The sequence below is a fragment of the Ranitomeya variabilis genome, chromosome 4 (genome assembly GCF_051348905.1).
Source record: "Ranitomeya variabilis isolate aRanVar5 chromosome 4, aRanVar5.hap1, whole genome shotgun sequence".
Taxonomy (NCBI): domain Eukaryota; kingdom Metazoa; phylum Chordata; class Amphibia; order Anura; family Dendrobatidae; genus Ranitomeya; species Ranitomeya variabilis.
This window is the reverse complement of record NC_135235.1, coordinates 643,102,853-643,130,825: the sequence shown is the minus strand read 5'-3', so window position 1 is coordinate 643,130,825 and position 27,973 is coordinate 643,102,853. Positions and strand designations below refer to the sequence as shown.

General features: G+C 46.5%; 3 protein-coding genes across 3 annotated transcripts in view; 2 read left to right on the top strand and 1 right to left on the bottom strand.

The window, feature by feature from the left end:
* The window catches only part of LOC143767341 (uncharacterized), an 855,449-nt gene that overhangs the window by 488,564 nt on the left and 338,912 nt on the right, over window positions 1-27,973 (bottom strand). The window lies entirely within an intron of this gene.
* LOC143767040 (uncharacterized) overlaps window positions 1-27,973 on the top strand; it is a 153,360-nt gene that overhangs the window by 73,995 nt on the left and 51,392 nt on the right. The window contains exon 13 of the mRNA XM_077255061.1: window positions 26,639-27,082. Coding sequence (XP_077111176.1) covers window positions 26,639-27,082 — 444 coding nt within the window. The remainder of the gene's footprint in view (window positions 1-26,638; window positions 27,083-27,973) is intronic.
* On the top strand, window positions 10,005-20,566 carry LOC143767415 (gastrula zinc finger protein XlCGF66.1-like). The gene is made up of 5 exons (XM_077255749.1): window positions 10,005-10,091; window positions 10,636-10,731; window positions 19,583-19,732; window positions 19,862-20,041; window positions 20,125-20,566. The coding sequence occupies exons 3-5, from the start codon at window positions 19,652-19,654 to the stop codon at window positions 20,263-20,265; spliced, it is 402 nt and encodes a 133-aa protein (XP_077111864.1). The 5' UTR covers window positions 10,005-10,091; window positions 10,636-10,731; window positions 19,583-19,651; the 3' UTR covers window positions 20,266-20,566.

Sequence of the window (27,973 nt, the reverse complement as noted above, 5' to 3'; positions counted from 1 at the left end):
AGTCACTCTCATTTCATCAGTCCATACAGCCTTTGTAAAGTCAGTCTTAAGATATTTCTTGTCCCAGTCTTGAAGTTTTATCTTATGTTTCTTGTTCAAAGGTGGTCGTTTTTCAGCCTTCCTTACCTTGGCCATGTCCCTGAGTATCGCACACCTTGTGCTTTTTGTTATTCCAGCAACGTTGCAGCTCTGAAATATTGCAAAACTGGTGACAAATGGCATCTTGGCAGCTTCACACTTGATTTTCCTCAATTCATGGGCAGTTATTTTGCGCCTTTTTTTGCCCAACACGCTTCTTGCGACCCTGTTGGCTATTTGCCATGAAACGCTTGATTGTTCGGTGATCACGCTTCAAAGGTTTGGCAATTTCAAGACTGCTGCATCTCTCTGCATGATATCTCACAATTTTGGACATTGTGAACTGTTTTTTGCTCTGAAACCGCGTTCCTATGGAGATCCCATCCAGCAGGTTAAAATTATTATATCTCTGCTGCGTGGTGACCCCCAGGATTGGGCATTTGCCCTGGAATCTGGGAATCTGGCGTTGCTTAATGTAGACACCTTTTTTCAGGCGCTTGGGTTATTGTATGACGAACCTAATTCAGTGGATCATGCTGAGAAGACCTTGTTGGCCCTGTCTCAGGGTCAAGAAGCGGCAGAATCATATTGCCAGAAGTTTAGAAAATGGTCTGTACTGACTAAATGGAATGAGGATGCCTTGGCGGCAATCTTCAGAAAGTGTCTTTCTGAATCCGTTAAAGATGTTATGGTGGGGTTCCCCACGCCTGCTGGTCTGAGTGATTCTATGTCTCTGGCCATTCAGATTGATCGGCGCTTGCGCGAGCGCAGAGTTGTGCACACTATGGCATTGTCTTCCGAGCGGAGTCCTGAGCCTATGCAGTGTGATAGGATTGTGTCTAGAGCTGAACGACAAGGATTCAGACGTCAGAATAGGTTGTGTTTTTACTGCGGCGATTCTGCTCATGTTATTTCTGATTGCCCTAAGCGTACCAAGAGAATCGCTAGTTCTGTTACCATCAGTACTGTACAACCTAAATTTCTGTTATCTGTGACCCTGATCTGCTCATTATCGTCATTTTCTGTCATGGCATTTGTGGATTCAGGCGCCGCTCTAAATTTAATGGACTTAGAATTTGCCAGACGTTGTGGTTTCCCCTTGCAGCCTTTGCAGAGTCCTATTCCTTTGAGGGGCATTGATGCTACACCGTTGGCTAAAAATAAACCTCAGTTTTGGACACAGCTGACCATGTGCATGGCGCCAGCCCATCAGGAAGATTGTCGTTTTCTGGTGTTGCATAATTTGCATGATGCTATTGTGCTGGGTTTCCCATGGTTACAGGTGCATAATCCGGTATTAGATTGGAAATCTATGTCTGTGACTAGTTGGGGTTGTCAGGGGGTTCATGGTGACGTTCCTGTGATGTCAATTGCCTCCTCCCCCTCTTCTGAAATTCCTGAGTTTTTGTCAGATTTCCAGGATGTATTCAATGAGCCCAAGTCCAGTTCCCTTCCACCGCATAGGGACTGTGATTGTGCTATTGACTTGATTCCAGGCTGTAAGTTCCCTATGGGCCGACTTTTCAACCTGTCTGTGCCAGAACATACCGCCATGCGGAGCTATGTTAAGGAGTCCTTGGAGAAGGGGCATATTCGGCCATCTTCTTCACCATTGGGAGCAGTTTTTTTTTTTGTTGCCAAAAAAGATGGCTCCTTGAGACCCTGTATTGATTATCGCCTCTTGAATAAGATCACGGTCAAATTCCAATACCCTTTGCCTTTGCTTTCTGATCTGTTTGCTAGGATTAAGGGGGCTAGTTGGTTTACTAAGATTGACCTTCGAGGGGCATATAATCTGGTTCGTATTAAGCAGGGTGACGAATGGAAAACTGCATTTAATACGCCCGAAGGCCATTTTGAATACCTTGTGATGCCATTCGGACTCTCTAATGCTCCATCTGTGTTTCAGTCCTTCATGCATTATATATTTCGGAATTATCTTGATAAATTCATGATTGTATATTTGGATGATATTTTGATTTTTTCAGATGATTGGGAGTCTCATGTGAAACAAGTCAGGATGGTATTTCAGATCCTTCGTGATAATGCCTTGTTTGTGAAGGGGTCTAAGTGCCTCTTTGGAGTACAGAAGATTTCTTTTTTGGGCTTAATTTTTTCTCCCTCATCTATAGAAATGGATCCGGTTAAGGTTCAGGCCATTCATGATTGGATCCAGCCCACATCCATGAAGAGCCTTCAGAAATTTTTGGGCTTTGCTAATTTTTATCGCCGTTTCATTGCCAACTTCTCCAGTGTGACGAAGAAAGGCGCTGATGTTACGAATTGGTCCTCTGCGGCTGTTTCTGCCTTTCAGGAGCTTAAACGCCGATTTACTTCTGCCCCTGTGTTGCGTCAGCTGGATGTTTCTCTTCCTTTTCAGGTTGAGGTTGACGCTTCTGAGATTGGGGCAGGGGCCGTTTTGTCTCAGAGGAATTCTGATGGTTCCTTGATGAAACCGTGTGCCTTCTTTTCTCAAAAGTTTTCGCCTGCGGAACGCAATTATGATGTCGGCAATCGTGAGTTGTTGGCTATGAAGTGGGCATTTTAGGAGTGGCGACATTGGCTTGAGGGGGCCAAGCACCGTATTGTGGTCTTGACCGATCATAAGAATCTGATTTATCTCGAGTCTGCCAAACGTCTGAATCCTAGAGAGGCCCGATGGTCCCTGTTTTTCTCCCGTTTTGATTTTGTGGTCTCGTATCTTCCGGGTTCTAAGAATGTTAAGGCTGATGTCCTCTCTAAGAGCTTTTTGCCTGATTCTCATGGGGTCCGTGAGCCGGTCGGTATTCTGAAGGAAGGGGTGATTCTTTCTGCCATCTCCCCTGATTTACGACGGGTTCTTCAGAAATTTCAGGCTGATAAGCTTGACCGCTGTCCAGTGGGGAAATTGTTTGTTCCTGACAGATGGACTAGTAAAGTGATTTCGGAGGTTCATTGTTCTGTGTTAGCCGGTCATCCTGGGATTTTTGGTACCAGAGATTTGGTTGGTAGGTCCTTTTGGTGGCCTTCTTTGTCACGGGATGTGCGTTCTTTTGTGTAGTCCTGTGGGACTTGTGCGCGGGCCAAGCCTTGCTGTTCCCGCGCTAGTGGGTTGCTTTTGCCTTTGCCGGTTCCTGAGAGGCCTTGGACGCATATTTCTATGGATTTTATTTCGGATCTTCCGGTTTCCCAGAGGATGTCAGTTATCTGGGTGGTTTGTGACCGGTTTTCTAAGATGGTTCATTTGGTACCTTTGCCTAAGTTGCCTTCCTCTTCTGATTTGGTTTTGTTGTTTTTTCAGCATGTGGTTCGTTTGCATGGCATTCCGGAGAACATTGTGTCCGATAGAGGTTCCCAGTTTGTTTCTAGGATTTGGCGGGCCTTTTGTGCTAGGCTGGGCATTGATTTGTCTTTTTCTTCCGCATTTCATCCTCAGACAAATGGCCAAACCGAGCGAACTAATCAGACTTTGGAAACTTATTTGAGATGCTTTGTCTCTGCTGATCAGGATGATTGGGTGGCTTTCTTGCCATTGGCCGAGTTTGCCCTTAATAATCGGGCTAGTTCTGCTACCTTGGTTTCACTCTTCTTTTGTAACTCTGGTTTTCATCCTCGTTTTTCTTCAGGGCAGGTTGAGCCTTCTGATTGTCCTGGGGTGGACTCTGTGGTTGACAGGTTGCAGCAAATTTGGGCTCATGTTGTTGACAATTTGGTGTTGTCTCAGGAGGGGGCTCAGCGTTTTGCTAACCGTCGTCGCTGTGTTGGTTCCCGGCTTCGGGTTGGGGATTTGGTCTGGTTGTCTTCCCATCATGTCCCTATGAAAGTTTCTTCCCCTAAGTTTAAGCCTCGGTTTATTGGCCCTTATAGGATTTCTGAGATTATCAATCCAGTGTCTTTTCGTTTGGCCCTTCCAGCCTCTTTTTCTATCCATAATGTTTTTCATAGATCTTTGTTGCGGAAATATGTGGTGCCCGTTGTTCCCTCTGTTGATCCTCCTGCCCCGGTTTTGATTGATGGGGAGTTGGAGTATGTGGTTGAGAAGATTTTGGATTCTCGTTTTTCGAGGCGGAGGCTTCAGTATCTTGTCAAATGGAAGGGTTATGGCCAGGAGGATAATTCTTGGGTTGTTGCCTCCGATGTTCATGCTGGTGATTTGGTTCGTGCCTTTCATTTGGCTCGTCCGGATCGGCCTGGGGGCTCTGGTGAGGGTTCGGTGACCCCTCCTCAAGGGGGGGGTACTGTTGTGAATTCTGCTCTTGGGCTCCCTCCGGTGGTTGTAAGTGGTAGCGCTGCTGTCTCTGAATCACAGCATTTATCAGGTGTGTTCACTTTTTGCAATTTGGACTGGGCTATTTAGTCTTGCTTCACCCTTTAGTCAGTGCCAGTTGTCCATTGTTCCTGGAGGATTCACATCCCTGCCTGGTCTCTTCTGCTTTGCAGTTCTTTTCAACAAAGATAAGTTCTAGCCTTGATTTTGCTGTCCACATGCTGTGGTCTTATTGTTCAGTTCTATTCTATGTTTTGTCTTGTCCAGCTTGGTCTGTATAAGGATTTTTTTTAGCCAAGCTGGTATCTCTGGAGATGCAGATATACCCTCCATATCTTTAGTTAGCTGTGGAGATGTTGTATTTTCTGTGGTGGATATTTTCTAGTGTTTTAATACTGACCGCATAGTACTCTGTCCAATCCTTTCTATTTAGCTAGAAGTGGCCTCCTTTGCTAAATTCTCATTTCAGTCTGTGTATGTTTTTTCCCTCTCCTCTCACAGTCAATATTTGTGGGGGGCTGCCTATCCTTTGGGGATTTTCTCTGAGGCAATATAGTTTTCCCTTTTATATCTCTAGGAGTAATTAGTCCTCCGGCTGTGTCGAGATGTCTAGGGAGCGCTAGGTACATTTCACGGCTACTTCTAGTTGCGGTGTTAGGTTCAGGGTCTGCAGGCAGTACAGGTACCAACTTCTCCAGAGTACGTCTCATGCTGCTCTTAGGCCGCCCGATCATAACAGGCTGCATTATATTCTATGGGAGGGTTACATTATATTATATGGCGGAGCTGCATTATACTCTGGGGTGGCTGCATTATATACTCTGTGGGGTGGCTGCATTATGCTCTATGGGGTGGCTGCATTATACTATATGTGTGCTGCATTATACTGTATCGAGGACTATGGGGAATACATTATACTATATGAAGAACTATGGGGTGCATTATACTATGGGAAGTGAATTGTACTACATGGATGAGTATGGTGGTGCATTATACTATATGGAGCACTACGAGGAGTGTATTATACTATATAGAGGACTGAGTGTATTGTTATATATAGAAGGCTATAAGGAGTGTATTATACTATATGGAGGTCTGAGGAGTGAATTATTCTATATAGAGGACGGAAGAGTGTGTTTTAACCCCTTCATGACCTTGGGATTTTCCGTTTTTCCGTGTTTGTTTTTCGCTCCCCTCCTTCCCAGAGCCAGAACATGTCGTGTACTAGAAAATGGGGAAAAATTCCAAGAGCGGTGAAATTGCAAAAAAGTGCAATCCCATGCGTGTTTTTTGTTTGGCTTTTTTGCTAGGTTCACTAAATGCTAAAACTGACCTGCCATTATGATTCTCCAGGTCATTATGAGTTCATAGACACCAAACATGTCTAGGTTATTTTTTATCTAAGTGATGAAAAAAAATTCAAAATTTTGCAAAAAAAAAATTGCGCCATTTTCCGATACTCGTAGCATCTCAATTTTTTGTGACCTGGGGTCGGGTGAGGGCTTATTTTTTGCATGCCGAGCTGACGTTTTTAGTGATACCATTTTGGTGCAGATATGTTCTTTTGATCGCCCGTTATTGCATTTTAATGCAATGTCGCGGCGGCCAAAAAAAAGTAATTTTGGCGTTTCTAATTTCATCAGGATCAGGTTAATCCTTTTTTTTATTGATCAGGTGATTCTGAACGCGGCGATACCAAATATGTGTATATTTGATTTTATTTTTATTGTTTTATTTTGAATGGGGCGAAAGGGGGGTGATTTAAACTTTTATTTTTTTTTATTTATTTCATATTTTTTTAAACATTTTTGTTTTACTTTTGCCATGCTTCCGCCGACCACAGGGTGGCGCTCACAGCAAGCCGGCATCAGGACCCATAGAGGTCTCAAGGAGACCTCTGGTTACTATGCCAACGCATCGCTGACCCCCGATCATGTGACGGGGGTCAGCGATGAGCGCATTTCCGGCCGCGCGGCCGGAAGCAGTAGTTAAATGCCGCTGTCAGCTTTTGACAGCGGCATTTAACTAGTTAATAGCGGCAGGTGGATCGCAATTCCACTCGCTGCTATTGCGCGCACATGTCAGCTGTTCAAAACAGCTGACATGTCGAGGCTTTGATGTGGGCTCACCGCCGGAGCCCACATCAAAGCAGGGGATCTGACCTCGGACGTACTATCCTGTCCGAGGTCAGAAAGGGGTTAATATATTTAGGACTATGGGAAGTGTATAATACTATAAGGAGGACTGAGGAGTGTATTGTAATATATGAATAAATGACTGTGAGTGACGCTATAGAGCACAAGGCAGTTTGCCTGCCGCGGGTACAAACAATCACCACAAAAGATTGTAATGGGTATAAATAATATTAGGTAGATGATTACATAAGAATGTATACATCAGTACCTGCGCTGGTATAACTGCCTGTCAGCACAAATCTCCCACAATGATAGAGAATGAAAGAAAATGAAAAATAGTATAAACTGAAAGCTATATTAATATACTTAAGGACCTGAGGAAGGAGACAGACGTCTCCGAAACGCGTTGTTTATTCTTTTTGGTCCATATCGCCATCCGTACTTTACCCCTCGTCACGTGCGCGGTCACGTTGCATACTACGGCTCACAGGTCCTGCGCAGGCGCCGATCGCACTACCCGCACCGAGGGGGATTTTTTAGTTGGTTCTGACTTACTGCCGCGATGTCTATGGGGGTGTAACGTTCTATCACCAGCCCGAGCAGTGAAGCGGCATCTTGTGGACTCTCTCTAGCAGCGGATCCCTATCCAGGATCGTCATCACTTCTCTTATGGATTCTTGTCAAGGGTAAGAACCGAACATTCTTATTGACCACACGTGCATGCCGGCCCGTTGGTTTTAATGCTGGACTTTAAAGTATATTAATATAGCTTTCAGTTTATACTATTTTTCATTTTCTTTCATTCTCTATCATTGTGGGAGATTTGTGCTGACAGGCAGTTATACCAGCGCAGGTACTGATGTATACATTCTTATGTAATCATCTATCTAATATTGTAATATATGGATGACTATAAGGAGTGTATTATACTATATGAAGGACTATAAGGAGTGTATTATACTATATGGAGGACCATGGATAGTGTGTTATACTATATGGAGGACTGAGGAGTGTATTTCAATATATGGAGGACTATAGGAAGTGTATTATACTATTTGGAGGACCAGGGGAGTGTATTATAACATATGGAGGAATATGGGGAGTGTATTATACTATATAGAGGACTATGGGGCACATTATAATATATGGAGGACTATGGGGTGTATTATACTAAACAAGAAAAATGCTGCATATTCATCAAGTGATTGGATTGTTTATGCCGGAACCAAAGTCATTGTTTTCAGCAACACATTGCTCCATGAAAACTGCAGATGTGCTGCTGATAACATGATACTGTATGGGGACAGACTGATCCGTTAGTGATAGTTCTGTCCCCATCATTGTTCTCAGCAGCACATCGCCGGTGTAAGCTGTAGATGTGCTGCCAGAGGCGTAGCTAGGGTTTTGTTTCGGTGTGTGGGGGGGGGGGGGTGAAATTTCTGAGTGGGCCCCTAACTAGGTAACCTTGATTACAACTCGGTGACGCACCCTAATAGTGGAGGAGAACCTCAGCTGATGACTGCGCTGTTGCTGAAGATAATCTCTATATAACGACCAACATTGATATTACCTCCATATGGTCAGTGGTAGATGCCAGCCCTACAGAACATATAAGAGATCACAGCACAGTTATAGATGGTGAATTACCATTGATGTTCTTTCTGATGACGATTGTTCATTTTTCCCGTCTTTTCCATCTGGCCCAGACTGGCACAACTTCTTCCAGCCAGGACTTGGCTGCAGAGAATACAACAAAGACACATGTGACCCTATTACTGCACCTGATACGCCAATACTGAGCATCTGCTGCCGTATGTTACTCTATTACTGCCCGATACCCCAATACTGAGTTGCTGTGGCCGTATGTGACCCTATTACTGCACCTGATGCCCCAATACTGAGCCGCTGCTGCCGTATGTGTCCCTATTACTGCCCCTCATAGCCCAATACTGAGCCGCTGCTGCCGTATGTGTCCCTATTACTGCACCTGCTGTGTGGTTCTCTGTGCCCTCTAAATTCTAAAGCAGCCATCTATAATATAGTAATGCTGGGTGCAAGTGCCCTAGAAAACAGAGCCCATATTTTTCCCCTTAGAAAGTAATATTGTCCTGTGTGCCCCTTTGATAGTCACAGTAACCTGAGTTCCCCTATTACAATGAGTGCCAACTTTGCATTTAATAATGTCCCAAGTCTCCCCCTGTACAGCTCCCCTATGCACAGTATGATGTTCTCTTATACACCGTATAATGCCCCCTCTCTGTATAGTACCAACCACACAGTACACTGACTCCTTAGTAGCCCCCAAACTATTTGATGGCTCCAACAATGTATAATGACCCCCACACTGTAATCTCCATACTGTATGATGGCCCCCTATATAGCCTCCATATACAGTAGCATAATGCACCAAATAGTCCACAATATAATATAATGCACTCCCCATAGGCAGACTCTATAGCATAAGGCAGCCCCCATAGGCAGGCACTGTAATAAGGCAGCACCCAAATATAGACAGACCCTGTAATAAGGCAGCACCCCCATAGGCAGACACTGTAATAAGGCAGTACCCTCATAGGCAGATTCTGTAGTATAAGGCAGCCCCCATAGGCAGACCCTGTAATAAGGCAGCGCCCCCATAGGCAGATCCTGTAATAAGGCAGCAGACCCTGTAATAAGGCAGCCGCCATAGTCAGACCGTGTAATAAGGCAGCCCCCATAGTCAGACCCTGTAATAAGGCAGCCTCCATGGTCAGACCCTGTAATAAGGCAGCCCCTATAGTCAGACTCTGTAATAAGGCAGCCCCCATAGGCAGACCCTGTAATAAGGCAGCACCCCTATAGTCAGACCCTGTAATAAGGCAGCACCCCTAGAGTCGGACCCTGTAATAAGGCAGCCCCCATAGTCAGACTCTGTAATAAGGCAGACCCATAGTCAGACCCTGTAATAAGGCAGCCCCCCATGGGCAGACCCTGTAATAAGGCGGCAGCACCCATCAAAAAAAAAAACTCAGCTCTCTTCTTCCTGGTTCCTCCGCAGCTCTGAGCGCCCGTTCATCTCCTGACAGTGGGCGCCGGTTAGTGACGTCATCGCGCCCGCTGTCCTTGTCGGCGTCATCAGACGCTGACAGGAGGATGATGGGAGAAGGAGCGTAGCTCTCCTTCTCCCATCAATGCGATCAGCTGTATCGGCCAAATGCCGGTACAGCTGATCTTCCGATGAGGCGGGGGCCCACTGCTGGCACCGCCCCCCCCCCCTCCCCGTCTGCTCAGGGGCCCCATAGCGGCCGGGCGGCAGAGCAGGGAGACACAGTTACAGTAGCGTAGCTCCGGGTGGGCCCCCTCAGAGCATCGGGCCCGGGGCGCTCGCACCCTCTGCCCCCCCAGTAGCTACGGTACTGTGTGCTGCTGATAACATGATACTGTATGGGGACAGATTGATCTAATAGTGATTGTTCTGTTCCCATCATTCTTTCTCAGTTGGTGTAAAGAGGCTCCACTTGCACACATCATACACATCACATCAACCCCTGACTCCTCCCCTCCATGTGACTGGTCACGTGACTTATGACCTCATCCCAGGTCCTGTGCGCACAGAACAGCCATATATGTGGTGTGCGGCTCTGCAGGTGGAGGTAGGTGCTGGAGATTCCCCATTACTGGGCGGGGGCAGGGGGCAGTAACCCCCTCAGTGCTGTAGTTATATTCCAGAAAACAACTTTGTAAAATGTTTTGGTTCATGTCTCTGTATTTTAGCCGGTTTCATGCGTTTCTGGGTCACACTTGTTAATAGTGCCATTGTCTAACAGGAAAATAGAAGAAAAAGAGCTGCCATAGCCATAGTCATAATCACAAAGAAGCAGGGACGAGTGAGTAGTGAAATATTTGGACTCGCTATACTGGTACCGGGTATACCGTAATAATCGGGTATTTGGTATGAGTAGCGAGTCCAATGTTAGTCAATGTAAAATGCGAGTAATTATCTGCTGGACCCCACAAAGTGGTCTGGGGGCTGAGGAAAAGGCTAAAAAAGGTGTAAATGTTAAAAAAAAATGTGTACTCCAAGCAAATGTATATAACATGGGGGCACCTGGTCAGGGGCTGCACGAGTGGTTTTACACCACTGCTTCACTAGAATGTACAAACACTATTTGAAGTCCTGTCTTTTTTTTCCGGCAGAGCGGGACTCGTACGCCACTTACGCAGTGCCAGTGATATATCAAAAGTGCCGTAAGAGCGAGTGATGATGGAGGCGATCTTCTGACAGCTAAGTGTGTAAGGAGAGCGATCTGCCCTAGGTGCTGTGTGATGGTTAACGCAGAAAGAAGCCACCCAAAATCATCATCATCACGAGGGATTCACAATTATAAAGCTTGGACTACTGTCCTTGTTGTTCCACTGCCTAATGTGTAGGCATAGATATAGTGTCTTCAAAACATTAGCCCTAGGGGCTGTATCATGGTTGATGCAGGAATGAGGCCTCAAGAGCCAGACAATTATGAAAGTAGACTTCTAGCACGGTAGTTCCAGTGCCTAATGTGTAGGCATAGATATAGTGTCTTCAAAACATTAGCCCAAGGGGCTGTATCATGGTTATGAAGGAAGCAGGGCAGGTCTGAAGGGCCAAACAATTATGAAGCTAGGACTACTAGCACAGTAGTTGCAGTGCCCAGTGACCAGGCATAGCCATAGTGTCTCCAAAAATCAGCCCAAGGGGCATGATACCATGGTTGATGAAGGAAGAAGGGTCTCATCACAAGTGCCTCCGATGGGAAATATTAATTAACGGAACATTGTTTTTAGCTTATTGCCCATGAGGAACATGTGGCAGAAGAAAAGGGGTTTGTATGGGAAGGGATGGATGTGATCACCAGTTGCAAAAAAAAAAACATTTTGGGTGACTTTAGGTTGTGATTCTGTCATCTGGAGGGCTTAAATACTGTTGCGAAATCCAGTCCTTGTTAAGTTTTATCAGTCAGCCTGTCTGCACTCTCTGTAGTCAACCGTGTGCGTGTATCTGTGATGATTGCCTGCAGCAGGGCAGGCCAGCACCTCCAAGGCATCTAAGGCCGGTTTCACACGTCAGTGGCTCCGGTACGTGTGGTGTCAGTTTTCTCACGTACCGGAGACACTGACTCAATGTGTCTCTGCAGATGTCATTGATTTTTTGCGGACCGTGTGTCCGTGTGCAAAACACGGAGACATGTCAGTGTTCGTGGGAGCGCACGGATCACACGGACCCATTAAAGTCAATGGGTCCGTGTAAAACACGTACCGCACACGGATGCTGTCCGTGTGCAGTCCGTGTGCCGTGCAGGAGACAGCACTACAGTAAGCGCTGTCCTCCCCAGCGTGGTGCTGAAGCTGCCATTCATTTCTTCTCTCCAGCAGCGTTCGCTGGAGAAAAGGAATGAAAAATCATTGTTTTTTGTTTTTTTTTGTGTTTAAAATAAAGATCCTTGTCACCACCCCCCTCCCACCACCTGTGCGCCCGCCCGCTGGAAATAAAATACTCACCCGGCTCCCTCGATGCTTCCTCTCAGCGCCGCAGCTTCTTCCTGTATGAGCGGTCACGTGGTGCTGCTTATTACAGTGATGAATATGCGGCTCCACCTCCCATAAGGGTGGAGCAGCATATTCATCACTGTAATGAGCAGTACCACGTGACCGCTCATACAGGAAGAAGCTGCGGCGCTGAGAGGAAGCATCGAGGGAGCCGGGTGAGTATTTTATTTCTAGCGGGCGGGCGCACAGGTGGTGGGAGGCGAATGGTGACAAGGATCTTTATTTTAAACACAAAAAAATAAAAAAAACAATGATTTTTCATTCCTTCTCTCCAGCGAACGCTGCTGGGAAGAAGAAATGGATTCCGGCTTCAGCACCAGATGCAGGGGACAGCGCTTACTGTAGCGCTGTCTCCTGCACGGTCCGTGTGGTACCCAGTCGGCACACGGCTGCCGCATGTGTGCCACACTGATGTGCCACGTGAGCACACGGACACGGATAACTCCGGTACCGATTTTTCCGGTACAGGAATTATCTGGATGTGTGGGACAGGCCTAAGGAGAGGTCTGGCCAACTATGCAGCTTGGATACCCAGTAATTAAATGGAACAGAAGCGTCAGGAAGGAAGCAGGTATGGTCACTTAGATAGTCGTTGACCATTTTGTTCAACTTCTCCCTCCTTGACATTGTTACTGTTCCAACTAGTCCTTTGTGATTAACTGGTTTATTGAAGATGGCCCAGTTTGTGGACATTTTGCCACCACCTCTTTTGGACCTGCTTGGCGTGTCTCTCCCCATTAATGTATGCTGCTGCACAGAGCTGGTACCTCTGCAAGCAGCGGTGTCTGAGGGTGCTGTTGCCATCAAATGATCTACAACGGCCCTCTTGAAGGATTCAATTGTTAAACCCCTTTGTGACTGCAATAGTAACGAAGGAAATTTCTCCTTGTACCATGGCTCTAGAAAGGTGGCCAACCAATATAGGTTGCTATTGAAAATGTGGAATACGCGAGGGTCTTGGCACAGACAGTCAGATATGAAGTGTGCCATGCTGCAAAGAGGCAAATCTTCTTTGACCCCAGAAGGAGGAACAATACCCATCCTCTCCTCACACTGACTCTTCTCCTCCACCTCCTCCTCTCCAGCCCACCCATGCTGGATAGACATGAAGCTGGGGTTGGGATTCCCCTCTGTAGCATGAGGTGTCCCCTCAGTACCACTGAAAAAAAAGTCCTCTCCCTCCTCGTTTTCGGCATCATCTTCATCCCCCAATCTTGCCTGATGATATTGGCTGGGCTGGGTAGGATCACCCATTGTGAAATCTTGCTCCATACCCAGCTGCTGGGCATGCAAAGATTCCATTTTTAGATTCTGCAGTAATTTTTTCAGCAGACATAGCATAGGGATGGTTACGCACCTCACAAATATCAGCGATTCACACCCACTCGAAAGTTATGTGTCTTGGCTGAGTCTCAGTGTGACAGGTATGTTTAAGCTGGTATTCAGAAAGTGCCCTCTGCTGCTCACTTATCCTTGCCAACATATGATATGTTGAGTTCCACCGTGTTGGCAGGTCGCTAATGAGTTGGTGGTTTGGCAAATTAAATTGCTTTTGCAGCGCTGCAAGACCAGCAACAGTGGTTGAGGATTTGCGGAAATGGGCGCAAATACGGGGCACCTTCTCAAGTAGGTACGGCCAGTCAGGGTATGTTTTTTTAAGTTTCTGCACCACTAGGTTCAGCACGTGAGCCATGTATGGCACATGTACCAGCTTCCCGAGCTTTAAAGCCGCCACCAGGTTACACCCATTGTTGCAGACAACCAGACCAGGTTGGAGTTGCAGTGGGGAGAGCCACTGATCGGTCTGTTGTTTTATTCCTTGCCATAGCTCTGCTGCAGTGTCAGCTTCAGCAGAGCGTGTTGCCACTTTGCCGATGCGCTGCTGCACACCTCCCAACTTGGAAGTGATATGGAGGGTAATTCGGCATAGGGTGACGAGGCGGAGGAAGAGGGGAGACAGAACGTATATGATGAGTCGGAAACCCTGATTGAGGTTGGTCCCGCTATTCGTGGCGTGGGTAGGATATGGGATGTCCAGTTTGAGACTTTGTCCCACCCTCCACCAGGTTGAGCCAGTGAGCCGTGACAGAGATGTATCGTCCTTGGCCACAAGTACTTGTCCACGTGTCTGTTGTAAGGTGACCTTCCCGGTTACGGCGTTGGTGAGATTAGATTAGATTGTTTAAGATGTGCTGGTGTAACGCGGGGATGGTACATTGGGAAAAATAGTACCGGCTGGGAACCGAGTATCGTGAGGCAGCCACAGCCAACAGATCACGGAATGACTGTGTCCCCACAAGCCTAAATGGCAACATCTCCACGGCTAGCAACTTGGCAATGTGCGCGCTCAGTATTTGTGATTGTGGGTGCGTGGCTTGGTATTTACGCCTCCTTTCATACATATGGGGCACGGACAATTGGACACTGTGTTTCTGCATACTGGTGGTGCTTTGGTTGCCTTTGCCCTGGCCTCTGCTCAGCTTCGTATGGCAGATGCTACAGATGACAACATTTGGTTCAGAAGGACTATCGTAAAAATTTTTTCCAGACAGCGGCTGAATGCACCCTTTCCTTGACTTGGGGTACAGAGGGGTTTCTCTTGGCAACAGTTGACACACTTTGCACTCTGCTCAAACCAGTAGCCCTTGGTGACTTTGTTGGTGCTACATGTCCACCTTCTTCCTCTGTGCTGCTGTGCTGGCTATGCGTGCCACGGTCCAGGTCGGATCGGTGGTCTCATCATCGACCACCTCGTCGTCCATGTCATCCTCCTTCCATGTTGATATTGTCGACTGGCCAGATGGCAACTGTGTGTCATGACCATCAGCCTCCACCTCTTCATCCAGTATATCACGTGGATGAAAGTGGCTTTCTTCTGGCCATGGGGTTTCAAATATTTGGCCATCATCAACAGATGATACCTCCTCACGTTCCTCTTCAATGTTGCGCGGTGAGAGGCCGGAGGCAATGAAAGGAAATGGACCAAGCAGATCCTCGGAGTGGCCAAGGTTGGGGTTAAATGTTTCCTGTGATTCCTGACACGATGATTAACTAGGAAAAGGTTGAGAATAGGATGACCCAGCGTTCTCTATATGGACAGGAGACTGTTTTGTCATGGACGATTGGGTGCTTCTAGAAAATTTTGTTGAGGTCTTATCAGCCATCCAAGACAGTATCTGTTCTTGTTCTTCTGGCTTCTAGACCCGTTTACATTCCAGACCGGGAAATTTCACCAGGAACCTAGATGCATCAACCTTTTTCTGTCTCCCAGACTCTGTGCCTTGTTCGGCACCAATGACAACCCCCCGTCCATGTCCCTGTCCCTTCACAACAGCCTTTTTTTAGGAATTTTGGATTTTTCTGCCATAGCTGCCAATGTTCAGATGCAGATATTGGGGAAAAAGGAACAGTTAGTGCTTTGTGGAAGGTAGCACTACAGCCCAGTACGGCTTTTATGTTTTACAAACAGCACCACAAAGGCACAAAAAAATTGCGTTGAGGTTTAAGGCGAGATTACACACCCCAGTCACTACACAAGACAGCGGGGCTGCCACTAAAAAATTGCCCTGAGGTTTAAGGTGAGATATAATAATAATAATAATAATAATCTTTATTTTTATATAGCGCTAACATATTCCGCAGCGCTTTACAGGTTGCACACATTATCGTCGCTGTCCCCGATGGGGCTCACAATCTAAATTCCCTATCAGTATGTCTTTGGAATGTGGGAGGAAACCGGAGTACCCGGAGGAAACCCACGCAAACACAGAGAGAACATACAAACTCTTTGCAGATGTTAGTCCTTAGTGGGGCTTGAACCCAGGACTCCAGCGCTGCAAGGCTGCTGTGCTATCCACTGCGCCACTGTGCTGCCCACATCACCCCCCAGTCACCACACAAGACAGCGGTGCTGCCACTAAAAATTTGTCCTCAGGATTAAGGCGAGATTACGCACCCCAGTCACCACACAAGACAGCGGTGCTGCCACAAAAAAATTACCCTGAGGGTTAAGGCGAGATTACGCACCCCAGTCACCACACAAGACAGCGGTGCTGGCTGCGTGTCAGTTGTGCAGTACCGTGCGTCCTATTCGCTGTGAACACAGCACCGCAACAGCATAAAAAAAGTGCTCTGCAGGGGTAAATGTGACCCCAAAAATAGCTGGGAAAACTGTCACTACTCAGTCCCTGACCTTATACTTTCAGCTCTGAAAAGAGCTTTTGGGTTTTACGGAGGATTTCGGGATGAATTGCACAAACAAACACAACTTTCCCTGGCAGTTGCTCACACTCTCCCTACACTAGCTGTGTTCTGCATGCAATGTGCAGAAAATGGCGGAGGCAGGGCTTATATAGAGCCAGGCTATGAGTCATAGGCTATGACTCATGTATGACGCTGGGCGGCCAGCCAGTCATAGTAATGCCACCCACAACCAAGAAGGCTGCGGCATTACTGTCATTGGCAAATGCTGGGCGGGAGATCCAAATAGTGCGAGGCGAGTAGTGAAATACTCGCTATGTTCCGGGTACCGCGAGTACTTCATTACTCGCCGAGTACCGAATACCCACGATTATACTCGCTCATCCCTACAAAGAAGCCCAAAACATCATGTATACAGTCTTTTTGTCTTTTGATTAATAATAGCTGTAATCTTTAAGGTCCATGATAAATCTGTGTGTGACTCAGACCTGAGATCGGTTCTTCAGATCAACCATTATTATTACTTATATTTAAAGCACCATTGATTCCATAGTGTTGTACATGAGGTGGTTCCTTACAAAGTACAAGTATAAATGAGAGAGAACAAACTAACAATAACAGACTGGTACAGACAGGAGGGGGCCCAACCCTTTCGTGCTTACAGTCTACAAGATGATGGTGGAAGGAGATGGTAGGTTGGGGGGTTGTGTCAGCTCCAGTGGTGGTGAGGTGGTAGCGGGGTCATTGCAGGCTTTAAGCTTTGTTGAATAGATGGGTTTTCAATTTCTATCTGAAAGTTCCCTCAGTGGTGGATAATCGGACTTGTTGGGGCACAGAATTCCAGAGGATGGGAGATATTCAGGAGATGTCTTGGAGGTGATTGGGTAAGGAGCTTATGAGTTTGGAGAAGTGAACGAGGTCTTGAGAAAACCAGAGATGACGTGTTAGACGATATCGAGAAATTAGTTCTGAGATATACCAAGGAGACAGATTATAGATGGATTTGTAGGTCAATGTTAGTACAGTGGCTTGAGAAAACATTCACCCCCTTGGCCTTTTACCTATTTTGTTACATTATAACCTGTGTTTTTAAATATTTTTGTAATCCGATTTGTGTGTGATGCATCAGCACTAAATAGTATGGGTTGGAGAAGTGACGTAAGAAATGCATAGGCATAAATTAAATTTATGGGATCAAAGAACTAAAAATTGGTATGTGCATATGTATTCACTCCTTTTGCTATGAAGCCCCTAAACAAAATGTGGTGCAAGCAATTGCCTTCATAAGTCTCATGCTTAGTGAAAGGATGTCCACCTGAGTGCAATCTAAGTGTCACATGGTCTGTCAGTATATTATACACTTTACCCTTTCTGAAAGGCAACAGAGGGTGCAACACCATTATGCAAGAGGCAGCACTAACAAAACAACACCATGAAGAACAAGGAGATGTCCAAACAAGTCATGGGCAAAGATGTTAAGAAGTACAAGTCAGGGTTGGGTTATAATAAAAAAAAAAAAATCCAATCTCTGATGATACATCGGTGAACCATCAAATCCATTATCATCAAATGGAAACCACAACAAACCTGCCAAGAGAGGGCCACCCACCAAAACTCTCAGTCCGGGCAAGGAGGGCATTAATCAGAGAAGCAGCACAGACACCAAAGGTAACCCTGAAAGAGGAGAAAGAAACGTTAGATTATACTCACCCAGGAGCGGTCCCGCTGCGGTCCGGACCGATGGGTGTCTCAGGTCCGGTCTGGAGCCTCCCATCTTCTTGCGATGCCGTCCTCTTCTTGTCTTCACGCCGCGGTTGCGGCGCAGGCGTACTTTGTCTGCCCTGTACCGGCGCCTGCGCACTGCAGTACTTTGCTCTGCCCTCAACAGAGCAGACAAAGTACGCCTGCGCCGCAGCCACAGCGTTGAGACCAGAAGAGGACGTCATGGAATGAAGATGGGAGGCCCCGGACCAGGACCTGAGACACCCATCGGACCCGGACCGCAGCGGGACCGCCCCTGGGTGAGTATAATCTAACGTCTTTTTCAGGTAACATCGGGGGCTTATCTACAGCATTACAGAATGCTGTAGATAAGCCCCTGATGATGGTGAGCTTACCTCACCATCGATTTTGGGGGTGACAGGTTCCCTTTAAGCAAAACCTGTTTCAGTCTGTCAGTGATTTGAGAGGTTCACCTTCCAACAAGACAATGACCCAAAGCATACTTCTAAAGCAACACTCTAGTGGTTTAAGAGGAAACATGTAAATGTTTTGGAGTGACCTAGCCAAAGCACAGACCTTAATCCAATTGAGAATCTGTGGTCAGACTTGAAGATTGCTGTTTCACCAGAGGAAACCATCTAAGGGCCCCTTCACACTGTGCAATCAAAGTCTGAACGAGCGTTCGATTTGTGACGTTTATCCGTCCTCGTTCCGAGGTTGCAAAGTGTGACATGGCGTTACGATCTGCGACGCAGCCCAGCATCGTACGATGTGAAAGAAAGAGCAGAACTTTCTTTCGTCGTAAATGTCTCGCTGTGGCGGTCGAAATCGTAGTATGTGACGGCGGTCATACGAGCTCGTAATGCGACTACGTGGGTTGGGCTTCCGCATACCTGTCTCCTGATTGGGCGTGACGTTTTAGCACGCCCATGCTGGTAATACGTCACGCTCGGAGTCGTAGGACTATGGCGGTGTGAAGGGTAGCGTACGATTGCGACGCGTGACGTTCACATCGCAACTACGTCAGAAAAAGCGTTAACATCGTAGAGTGTGACCGCTGGCTACGAGCTCGTACTGCGATGTCGAATATGACGCAAATGCGTCGTAATCGTAGCAGAATCGACCAGTGTGAAGGGGCCCTAACTTGAAGGAGCTGGAGTAGTTTTGCCTTGAGGAATGGGCAAAAATCCTTGTGGCAAAACATGGAAAGCTCATAGAGACTTATCTAAAGCAGCTTGCAGCTGTAATTGCCACAAAAGGAGACTCCCCACAGTACTGACTTTAGGGAAGTGAATATATATGCAAACTGAAGTTTTCAGTTATTTTGTCCTATTTGTTGTTTGCTTTACAATAAAAAAGAAATTGAAATGTTGTAGGCCTGCTCTTTACATGAACTGATACAAACCCTCAAAAAAACTGAAATTCCAGGTTGTGAGGTAGCAAAACACAAAAAATCCCAAGGGGGTGAATACTTTTGCAAGCCACTGTATGTGATAAATCTCTGTATTTTGCTATAATTGGATTGTGTGTAGGACGGGGCCATGACTGGATGTAGTGATCATGTGAAGCCGGTAACCTCTCCGGAGATTTCTTACATGGGATCTTTATGATGTTACATCGTCATCTTCTCCCCATTCAGGTCCCTACAATATCGGATCCTCTCAGTGGAGATCTTTTATATAAGAGAATTTTTCTGATTGACCCTTTAATGATAGATATGGAAAGGGACAAGATGGTGGAGAGGATATTACACCTCACCCTAGAGATTCTCTTCCGGCTTACTGGAGAGGTGAGAGATTCTGATGACGTCACATTACATCATTCTTATCTATGGGAATTACAGATGGACAGAACTGGAGAGGTGAGGACTCTGGAAATGTCTGTAGTGAGGTTTATTAATGTGTCTCTCCATAACCAGGATTACACAGTAGTGAAGAAGACCTCTAGTGAGCGCTGTCAGGCCCCTGTGTCTGAGGGATGGGGAAGACCCCTGAGCCCGATCACGGGGCCTCCACCTCACCCCCTGATACATGAGGACATCAATGACCAGAAGATCCTAGAACTCACCTACAAGATGATTGAGCTGCTGACTAGAGAGGTGACACTGCTGGGAATGCTGGGACATAATACAATAACACTAAGGAGGGATCGGGGGGATGATCGTATCATTGTATGTCTCAGGTTCCTATAAGGTGTCAGGATGTCACTGTCTATTTCTCCATGGAGGAGTGGGAGTTTTTAGAAGAACACAAAGATCTGTACAAAGACTCCATGACGGAGGGTCCCCAGCCCCTCACATCACCAGGTAATAGACAGGGCTAAATACACGTCCTATATTATAAAACACATTTGTTCAGAGCGGCCTATCACATTCCCTAATCAAAGTCATTTTATGTTTAAGTGTGTGTGTGTGTGTGTGTGTAGCCCATTCACTACTTCCATCTATTAAACCCACACCCTGAAGATAGCTGGACCATCATTGTAAATACACACCTCTACCTTGTATCTCCCCCACCTCATTGTAGATTGTAAGCTGTCACGAGCAGGGTCATCTTATTTTGCTTTAATTATTGTATTGTTAACGTGGTTACTTATGATCGTTGTGTTTGAAACTTTTAAACTGTAAAGCGCTGCGGAATATGTTGGCGCTATATAAATAAAGATTATTATTATTATCTCTATGTAAATAATGAAGTCAGTCCCTGTATGTGTTTCCTCCAGTTCTGTCCAGTAACAGGACAAAACCAGAGAGATGTCCCCGTCCTCTTCTTCCACAGGACTGTAAACAAGAAGATCTCGATGTTCCTCAGGATCATCAGGTAGGTGGAGAGAAGGTGTCATGAAATCTCCTCTATGATGTGTAGAAGGCTGTGAAGGTCTTGTGTTCAGTCTTATTTTTCCCACCAGTATTATATACTGAACTAGCTATTGAACCCGTTCTACGCCAGGGTAGCGAGCATTTATATTGGTATATGGTCTCCATCCTGGTATGTGCTGCTCCCATCTTGCTCTCCCATCCTGTCATGTGCTGCTCCATCCTGCGCCCCCATCCTGTCATGTGCTGCTCCATCCTGCGCCCCCATCCTGTCGTGCTGCTCCATCCTGCGTCCCCATCCTGTCATGTGCTCCCATCCTGCGCCCCCATTTTGTCATATGCTGCTCCATCCTACACCCCCATCCTGTCATGTGTGTGCCCCTCTGTCATGTGCTGCTCCCATCCTGCGCCCCATCCTGTTATGTGCTCCCATCGTGCATCCCCATCCTGTAATGTGTGGGCCCCCATTCTGTCATGTGCTGCTCCCATCGTGCGCAATCATTCTGTCATGTGCTGCTCCCATCCTGTGCCCCCATTCTGTCATGTGCTGCTCCCATCCTGTGCCCCCATTCTATCATGTGCTGCTCCCATCCTGTGCCCCCATTCTGTTGTAATGTGCTGCACCCATTCTGCCTGTTCCTGTTTCCATTCTGCCATATGTTGCTCCCATCTTTCTCTCTCCGGCTCTACTGCCCGAGGGCGGCTGTGCTGAGTGCGGGCGGCTGTGCTGGGTGCGGGCGGCTGTGCTGGGTGCGGGCGGCTGTGCTGAGTGCGGGCGGCTGTGCTGAGTGCGGGCGGCTGTGCGCGGCTGTGCTGAGTGCGGGCGGCTGTGCGCGGCTGTGCTGAGTGCGGGCGGCTGTGCGCGGCTGTGCTGAGTGCGGGCGGCTGTGCGCGGCTGTGCTGAGTGCGGGCGGCTGTGCGCGGCTGTGCTGAGTGCGGGCGGCTGTGCGCGGCTGTGCTGAGTGCGGGCGGCTGTGCGCGGCTGTGCTGAGTGCGGGCGGCTGTGCGCGGCTGTGCTGAGTGCGGGCGGCTGTGCGCGGCTGTGCTGAGTGCGGGCGGCTGTGCGTGGCTGTGCTGAGTGCGGGCGGCTGTGCTGAGTGCGGGCGGCTGTGCGTGGCTGTGCTGAGTGCGGGCGGCTGTGCTGAGTGCGGGCGGCTGTGCGTGGCTGTGCTGAGTGCGGGCGGCTGTGCGTGGCTGTGCTGAGTGCGGGCGGCTGTGCGTGGCTGTGCTGAGTGCGGGCGGCTGTGCTGAGTGCGGGCGGCTGTGCGTGGCTGTGCTGAGGGCGGGCGGCTGTGCGTGGCTGTGCTGAGTGCGGGCGGCTGTGCGTGGCTGTGGTGAGTGCGGGCGGCTGTGCGTGGCTGTGGTGAGTGCGGGTGGCTGTGCATGGCTGTGGTGAGTGCGGGCGGCTGTGCGTGGCTGTGGTGAGTGCGGGCGGCTGTGCGTGGCTGTGGTGAGTGCGGGCGGCTGTGCGTGGTTGTGGTGAGTGCGGGCGGCTGTGCGTGGCTGTGGTGAGTGCGGGTGGCTGTGGTGAGTGCGGGCGGCTGTGCTGAGTGCGGGCGGCTGTGCGTGGCGGTGCTGAGTGCGGGCGGCTGTGCGTGGCTGTGGTGAGTGTGGGCGGCTGTGCGTGGCTGGTGAGTGCGGGCGGCTGTGCGTGGCTGTGGTGAGTGCGGGCGGCTGTGCGTGGCTGTGGTGAGTGCGGGCGGCTGTGCGTGGCTGTGCTGGGTGCCGAGTGCTGGGGGGCCTGAGCAGGCGGGGACACCGGCGCGCTGTGGGGGGTCAGGTGCCGGAGTCGCCGCTAGCTCAGGCCCCCGGCACTTGCCATATTCACCTGTCCCCCCGTTCCACCGATGCGCGCTGCTCTGTCCTCCACATCCTCTGGCTGTGACTGTTCAGTCAGAGGGCGGCGTGCATTAAGCGTGTCATTGCGCCCTCTGACCTGAATGTCACAGGCAGAGGATGTGGAGGACAGAGCAGCGCGCATCGGTGGAACGGGGGGACAGGTGAATATAGCATACTCACCCTCCTGGCTCGTCCCTGCTTCTCCGTTGGAGATCGCGGTGTGCGTTCAGTGCTTACGCATACCGCGATCTCCTGGGAGCGTCACTCTGTGGGGTCCAGACTGCGCCGGCGCTTGCGTCTGCGCAGTCTATAAAGGCTTCGGACAGAGTGACGCTCCCAGCGTTATATTATAGATTAACAATTTATTAGAGATACTGCCGCTTTCCCATCAGGAGCTTCCCTCTATGGCAATTAGTCCTGTGATCTTCTAGTGCAACGTAAAATGAAATGATCAGTTTTCAGTGTGAATCTCTATCAGAATGGTAAAACCAAGCGATCTGTTTGACTTCGAATGGGACATAGTCATCGGTGCTAGATTAGCTAGGGCAAATATTGCAGAAACTCAGCTTTGTTTGCTTTATTTATGAAATGATGTAGAGTATACTTAGAATGATATGATCTAGCAATAACATCCAATAAATGGGGATCTGTGGTTTGGAACAACTTGTCATTTTTTCTGAGGATCATGTGGTGCAGAGTCATGAAAATTGCATTTGAGTTCAGCCAAGGTGTACAATTAAGCCATCATAATTTTTCAGACTGGATACAACTAGAGCTGAGCAAAAAAATGTAGATGTCCTTATATGGCTCCAAGTCCAGTCATTTGTGATGGCTGAACCAAAGCAGTCTCCATTTTTGCAGCTGGCATCATTAGATGCTACTGGGGCTTCCTTGGCGCTGGGATATCATCACATTGCAGAATCTACTAAATGCCAGAGTTTCCCATGATGCCAACTGCCAAAGTAAAGACTGTCTTTTTCCAGGTGTCATCAATTACAGGACTGAACACCAGACAAGCCAGCACAATTCTTTTTCTCAACTCTTGATATAGCAGCAAATGACCAGTGCCATTACAGTCTAAGCAAAACATAAGAGAGTTCAAAAATTACATCATGAACTAGAGGAAAAAATACCCTCTCCCAATTAATCCAGACTTCAGTTGTACCACGCATATGGGAAGTCAGAACTTCACAAGAGCAATGAATCCATGTATCCTTGCATCCTTCCTGTCAGATGTCAACATTTCAGGCTGGTGGTGGTGTAATTGTGTAGAGAATGTTTTCCGGGAAAGTCTTGGGTCCTCTGATATGTTCGGACACCAGAGCTTACCTAAGCATTGTGGTCAACCAAGTTCATCCTTTCATGGCATCTATATACTGAAGTACGTACATCTCAAGGTTCTGCAAGAAGCGATCCTGTTGTCACGGGATGGCATTTCTGCTGAACGATTTCAACACCAAGCTCAATCAATGACAACAAATTGCTGAGGATTTGGTGGTCCTGGAGGTCCAACCTGCTACTAACTTGGTGTCTGTAATAATGTGGCCATTCAGTGTATGTTTTATACTTGGTGGAGATAAAGACAGGATAAAGCTGATCATGGACATTAGATGTTGTCTGGATTTTCTCACAATTTTTTGGTTATGGAGGCTGCTGGTTAGAATTAGGAGCCGACAGGTTGGATTTATACAGGAGATAACTACTGATGTCATTTTTGATCATTGTTGATTTGATTTTTTTCAGTTCTTCGAAAAAATCATAAGCAACTTCTCCATATCTCTATAACTTTTACAATACTTATTTCAGGGTAAAGATCTGACCCATATTAATACTGCAGGGACATATGGGAGGGATGATGAGTGGTGTAAAGAGGACATTCCTACAGATAACCACACAGGTGAGTGATAACCTCTAAGTGCACAGACGTAACAGATTCTACTCAGTCACTGGCTTGTAAAATTATGTGTTGAATTTTTTAGGGTTTGTTACAGAGTTTTAATATTTATTAACGTATTGTTGCTGGCAAAGTTTCACTAGCCTATATTGAAACACCCATTTTTAGAATGAAAACACTGTGCCAATTTTCATACATTGTGTTCTGACCGTTCAGAAATGTAGTTGCTGCAGTCAATCAATGGCTACAGCAGAGATGTATTGGTTACAGCTATGGTCAGTGATTGGCAGTAGAGGTCATATTTGGCCAGAGGAGGAGAAATAATAGGTGGGTTGTCTGCGCTGTTGTCGGAGAGCCAAAAGAATGGTCCATGCTACAAAGCAGACTTGATACGGTTTTATTATCAACGCGTTTTGAAGTCTTCAGAGTTCTTCTTCATGACATAACCACATACAAAAGCACCTCATCCTTTTTGGACAGAAGAGGAAGCACAGAGACTGGCAGTGTACCGGAGGGTAAAGTTAAGTATAATTTATTATTTTATCTCATGCTAGATTATAGCTTTTCCAGACCTTAGATAAAATAGTTTCGATTTGGTAACATCCAAACTGTTTTTGAACCTGAATTTAGGGTGAGGACTAGAAGACACTGAGGTAACCGCAGGACTCGTAGGGAAATGATTTAGAATTGGCGGTATAAGATGAGATAGAGTTGAAAGCAGAAAGTTTACATACACTATGTAAAAAGACACATATGCATGTTTTTCTCAATCTCTGACATGAAATCAGAATAAACCTTTCCTGTTTTAGGTAATTTAAAATTACCATAATTATTAATATTTGCCAACTGCCAGAATAATGAGAGAGAGAATGTTTTAAGGCATTTTTATTACTTACTGCAAAGTCAAAAGTTTACATGCACTAAGATTACTATGCCTTTAAACAATTCTGGACTGCCCATAGGATGATGTCATGTGTTTGGAAGCATCTGACTTGTGGATGTATTTTAATGCACACTTGAAACACACTGCTACTTTGTGTAGCATCATGGGAAAGTCTAAATAAATCAGCCAGTGCAATTTCAAGATACCTGAAGGTGCCTTGATCATCTGTACAAACAATTATACGCAAGTAGAAACAAGATGGGTCCAGCCATCATAACGCTCAGGAAGGAGACTGGTTCCGTGTCCCAGAGATGAACGTGCATATCAACCCAAGGACAAAAACAAAAGATCTTGTGAAGATGATGAAGGTCATTTTGCAGGGCTCTGACAGTGCTCTTCCTATTCCTCCTTGCACAAAGGCTGAGGTAGCGGTCCTGCTCCTACGACCCCCTCCACGTCTCCTTTTGTACTGGCCTGTCTCCTGGTAGCACCTCCAGCCTCTGGACACTACGCTGACAGACACAGCAAACCTTCCTTCCACAGCTCCCATTGATGTGCTATCCTGGATCAGCTGCACTACCTGAGCCACTTGGTGGGTTGTAGAGTCCGTCTCATGCTACCACGAGTGTGAAAGCACAACCAACATTCAAAAGTGACCAAAACATAAAGCCACTCCTTTATTGAGTGTGTCTTGATAAGTGCCAATAATTTCCATCTGTTGTCTATTCCGTTTGCACAACAGCATGTGAAATTGATTGTTAAACAGTGCTGTTTCCTAAGTGAACAGTTTGATTTCACAAAGTTTGATTTACTTGGAGTTATATTCTGTTGTTTAAGTGTTCCCTTTATTTTTTTTCAGCAGTGTATATACAGTATTCATATTTTAGAATATAAATATATTTTCAAGTCTGTGTTATTGAATATTAATGATTTTATTTTTAGCAGATGACTGCACCAGAAGCACAGAGGGATATTTTACATTTTCAGATGCTGCAGTAGATGCTCTTGGAATAATACCAAATAAACGTGAAGAGCATGTCATTATTCCACATACACCTGAACCTTCAGCACTTCACAGCAAAGGTCTATCATCTGATCCTTTTCAAGAGGTTGTATCTACTGATTCATCACAGACTGCTAAGTTTAAAAAATATACCAGAATTGATGGTGAACATCAAAGAGTTCACACAAAAAAGAAGCCATTTTCATGTTCAGAATGTGGAAAATGTTTTCATCAGAATTCACACCTTGTCAAACATGAGAGAATTCACACAGGGGAGAAGCCATTTTCATGTTCTTTATGTGGGAAATGTTTTACAGAGAAATCAACTCTTGCTAGACATCAGAAAATTCACACAGGGGAGAAGCCATTTTCATGTCCAGTATGTGGAAAAAGTTGTTCTCTGAAATTTGATCTTGCTAAACATCAGAGAACTCACACAGGTGAGAAGCCATTTCCGTGTTCAGAATGTGGGAAATGTTTTACACACAAATCAACTCTTGTTAGACATCAGAGAATTCACACAGGGGAGAAGCCATTTACATGTTCAGAATGTTGGAAATGTTTTACAGACAAATCAACTCTTGTTAAACATCAGAGAATTCACACCGGGGAGAAGCCATTCTCATGTTCAGAATGTTGGAAATGTTTTAGTCAGAAATCAGGTCTTGTTTCACATCTGAGAAATCATCATGGCCGTATTTGCCAGTAGGCACTGGAAGTACAATGCAGCAGGTTGTTGGGGCAGCACCTGGAACAAGGATTATTTTTTTTTTCGTCCTTCCTTTACTTTCCACTAGACTGTACCAGCATCTCCTGGGCGAGGAGAGGAGTATCAGATTTCCATTTGCTCTTGTCATTGTGCACTCGGATACATAGGTGTCATGCAAACTTGTGTACACCTGACTGCTGCTTCTCTAAACAGAGCTCAGTACTCTCTGCTGAAGAACCACCAGACAGATGTCACTTCTCACCTCCAGCATTTCCTCCAGTGCCAGCACTATTTCTACGTAAATGAAAGAGTGAATTAAATATACAATAGAAAGTGTATGTACACAGCATATTATATATATATATATATATATATATATATATATATATATATATATATATATATATATACATATACAGTACAGACCAAAAGTTTGGACACACCTTCTCATTTAAAGATTTTTCTGTATTTTCATGACTATGACAATTGTAAATTCACACTTAAGGCATCAAAACTATAAAGTAAAACATGTGGAATTATATACTTAACAAAAAAGTGTGAAACAACTGAAAATATGTCTTATATTCTAGGTTCTTCAAAGTAGCCACCTTTTGCTTTGATGACTGCTTTGCACACTCTTGGCATTCTCTTGATGAGCTTCAAGAGGTAGTCACCGGAAATGGTTTTCACTTCACAGGTGTGCCCTGTCAGGTTTAATAAGTGGGATTTCTTGCCTTATAAATGGTGTTGGGACCATCAGTTGTGTTGTGCAGAAGTCTGGTGGATACACAGCTGATAGTCCTACTGAATAGGCTGTTAGAATTTGTATTATGGCAAGAAAAAAGCAGCTAAGTAAAGAAAAACGAGTGGCCATCATTACTTTAAGA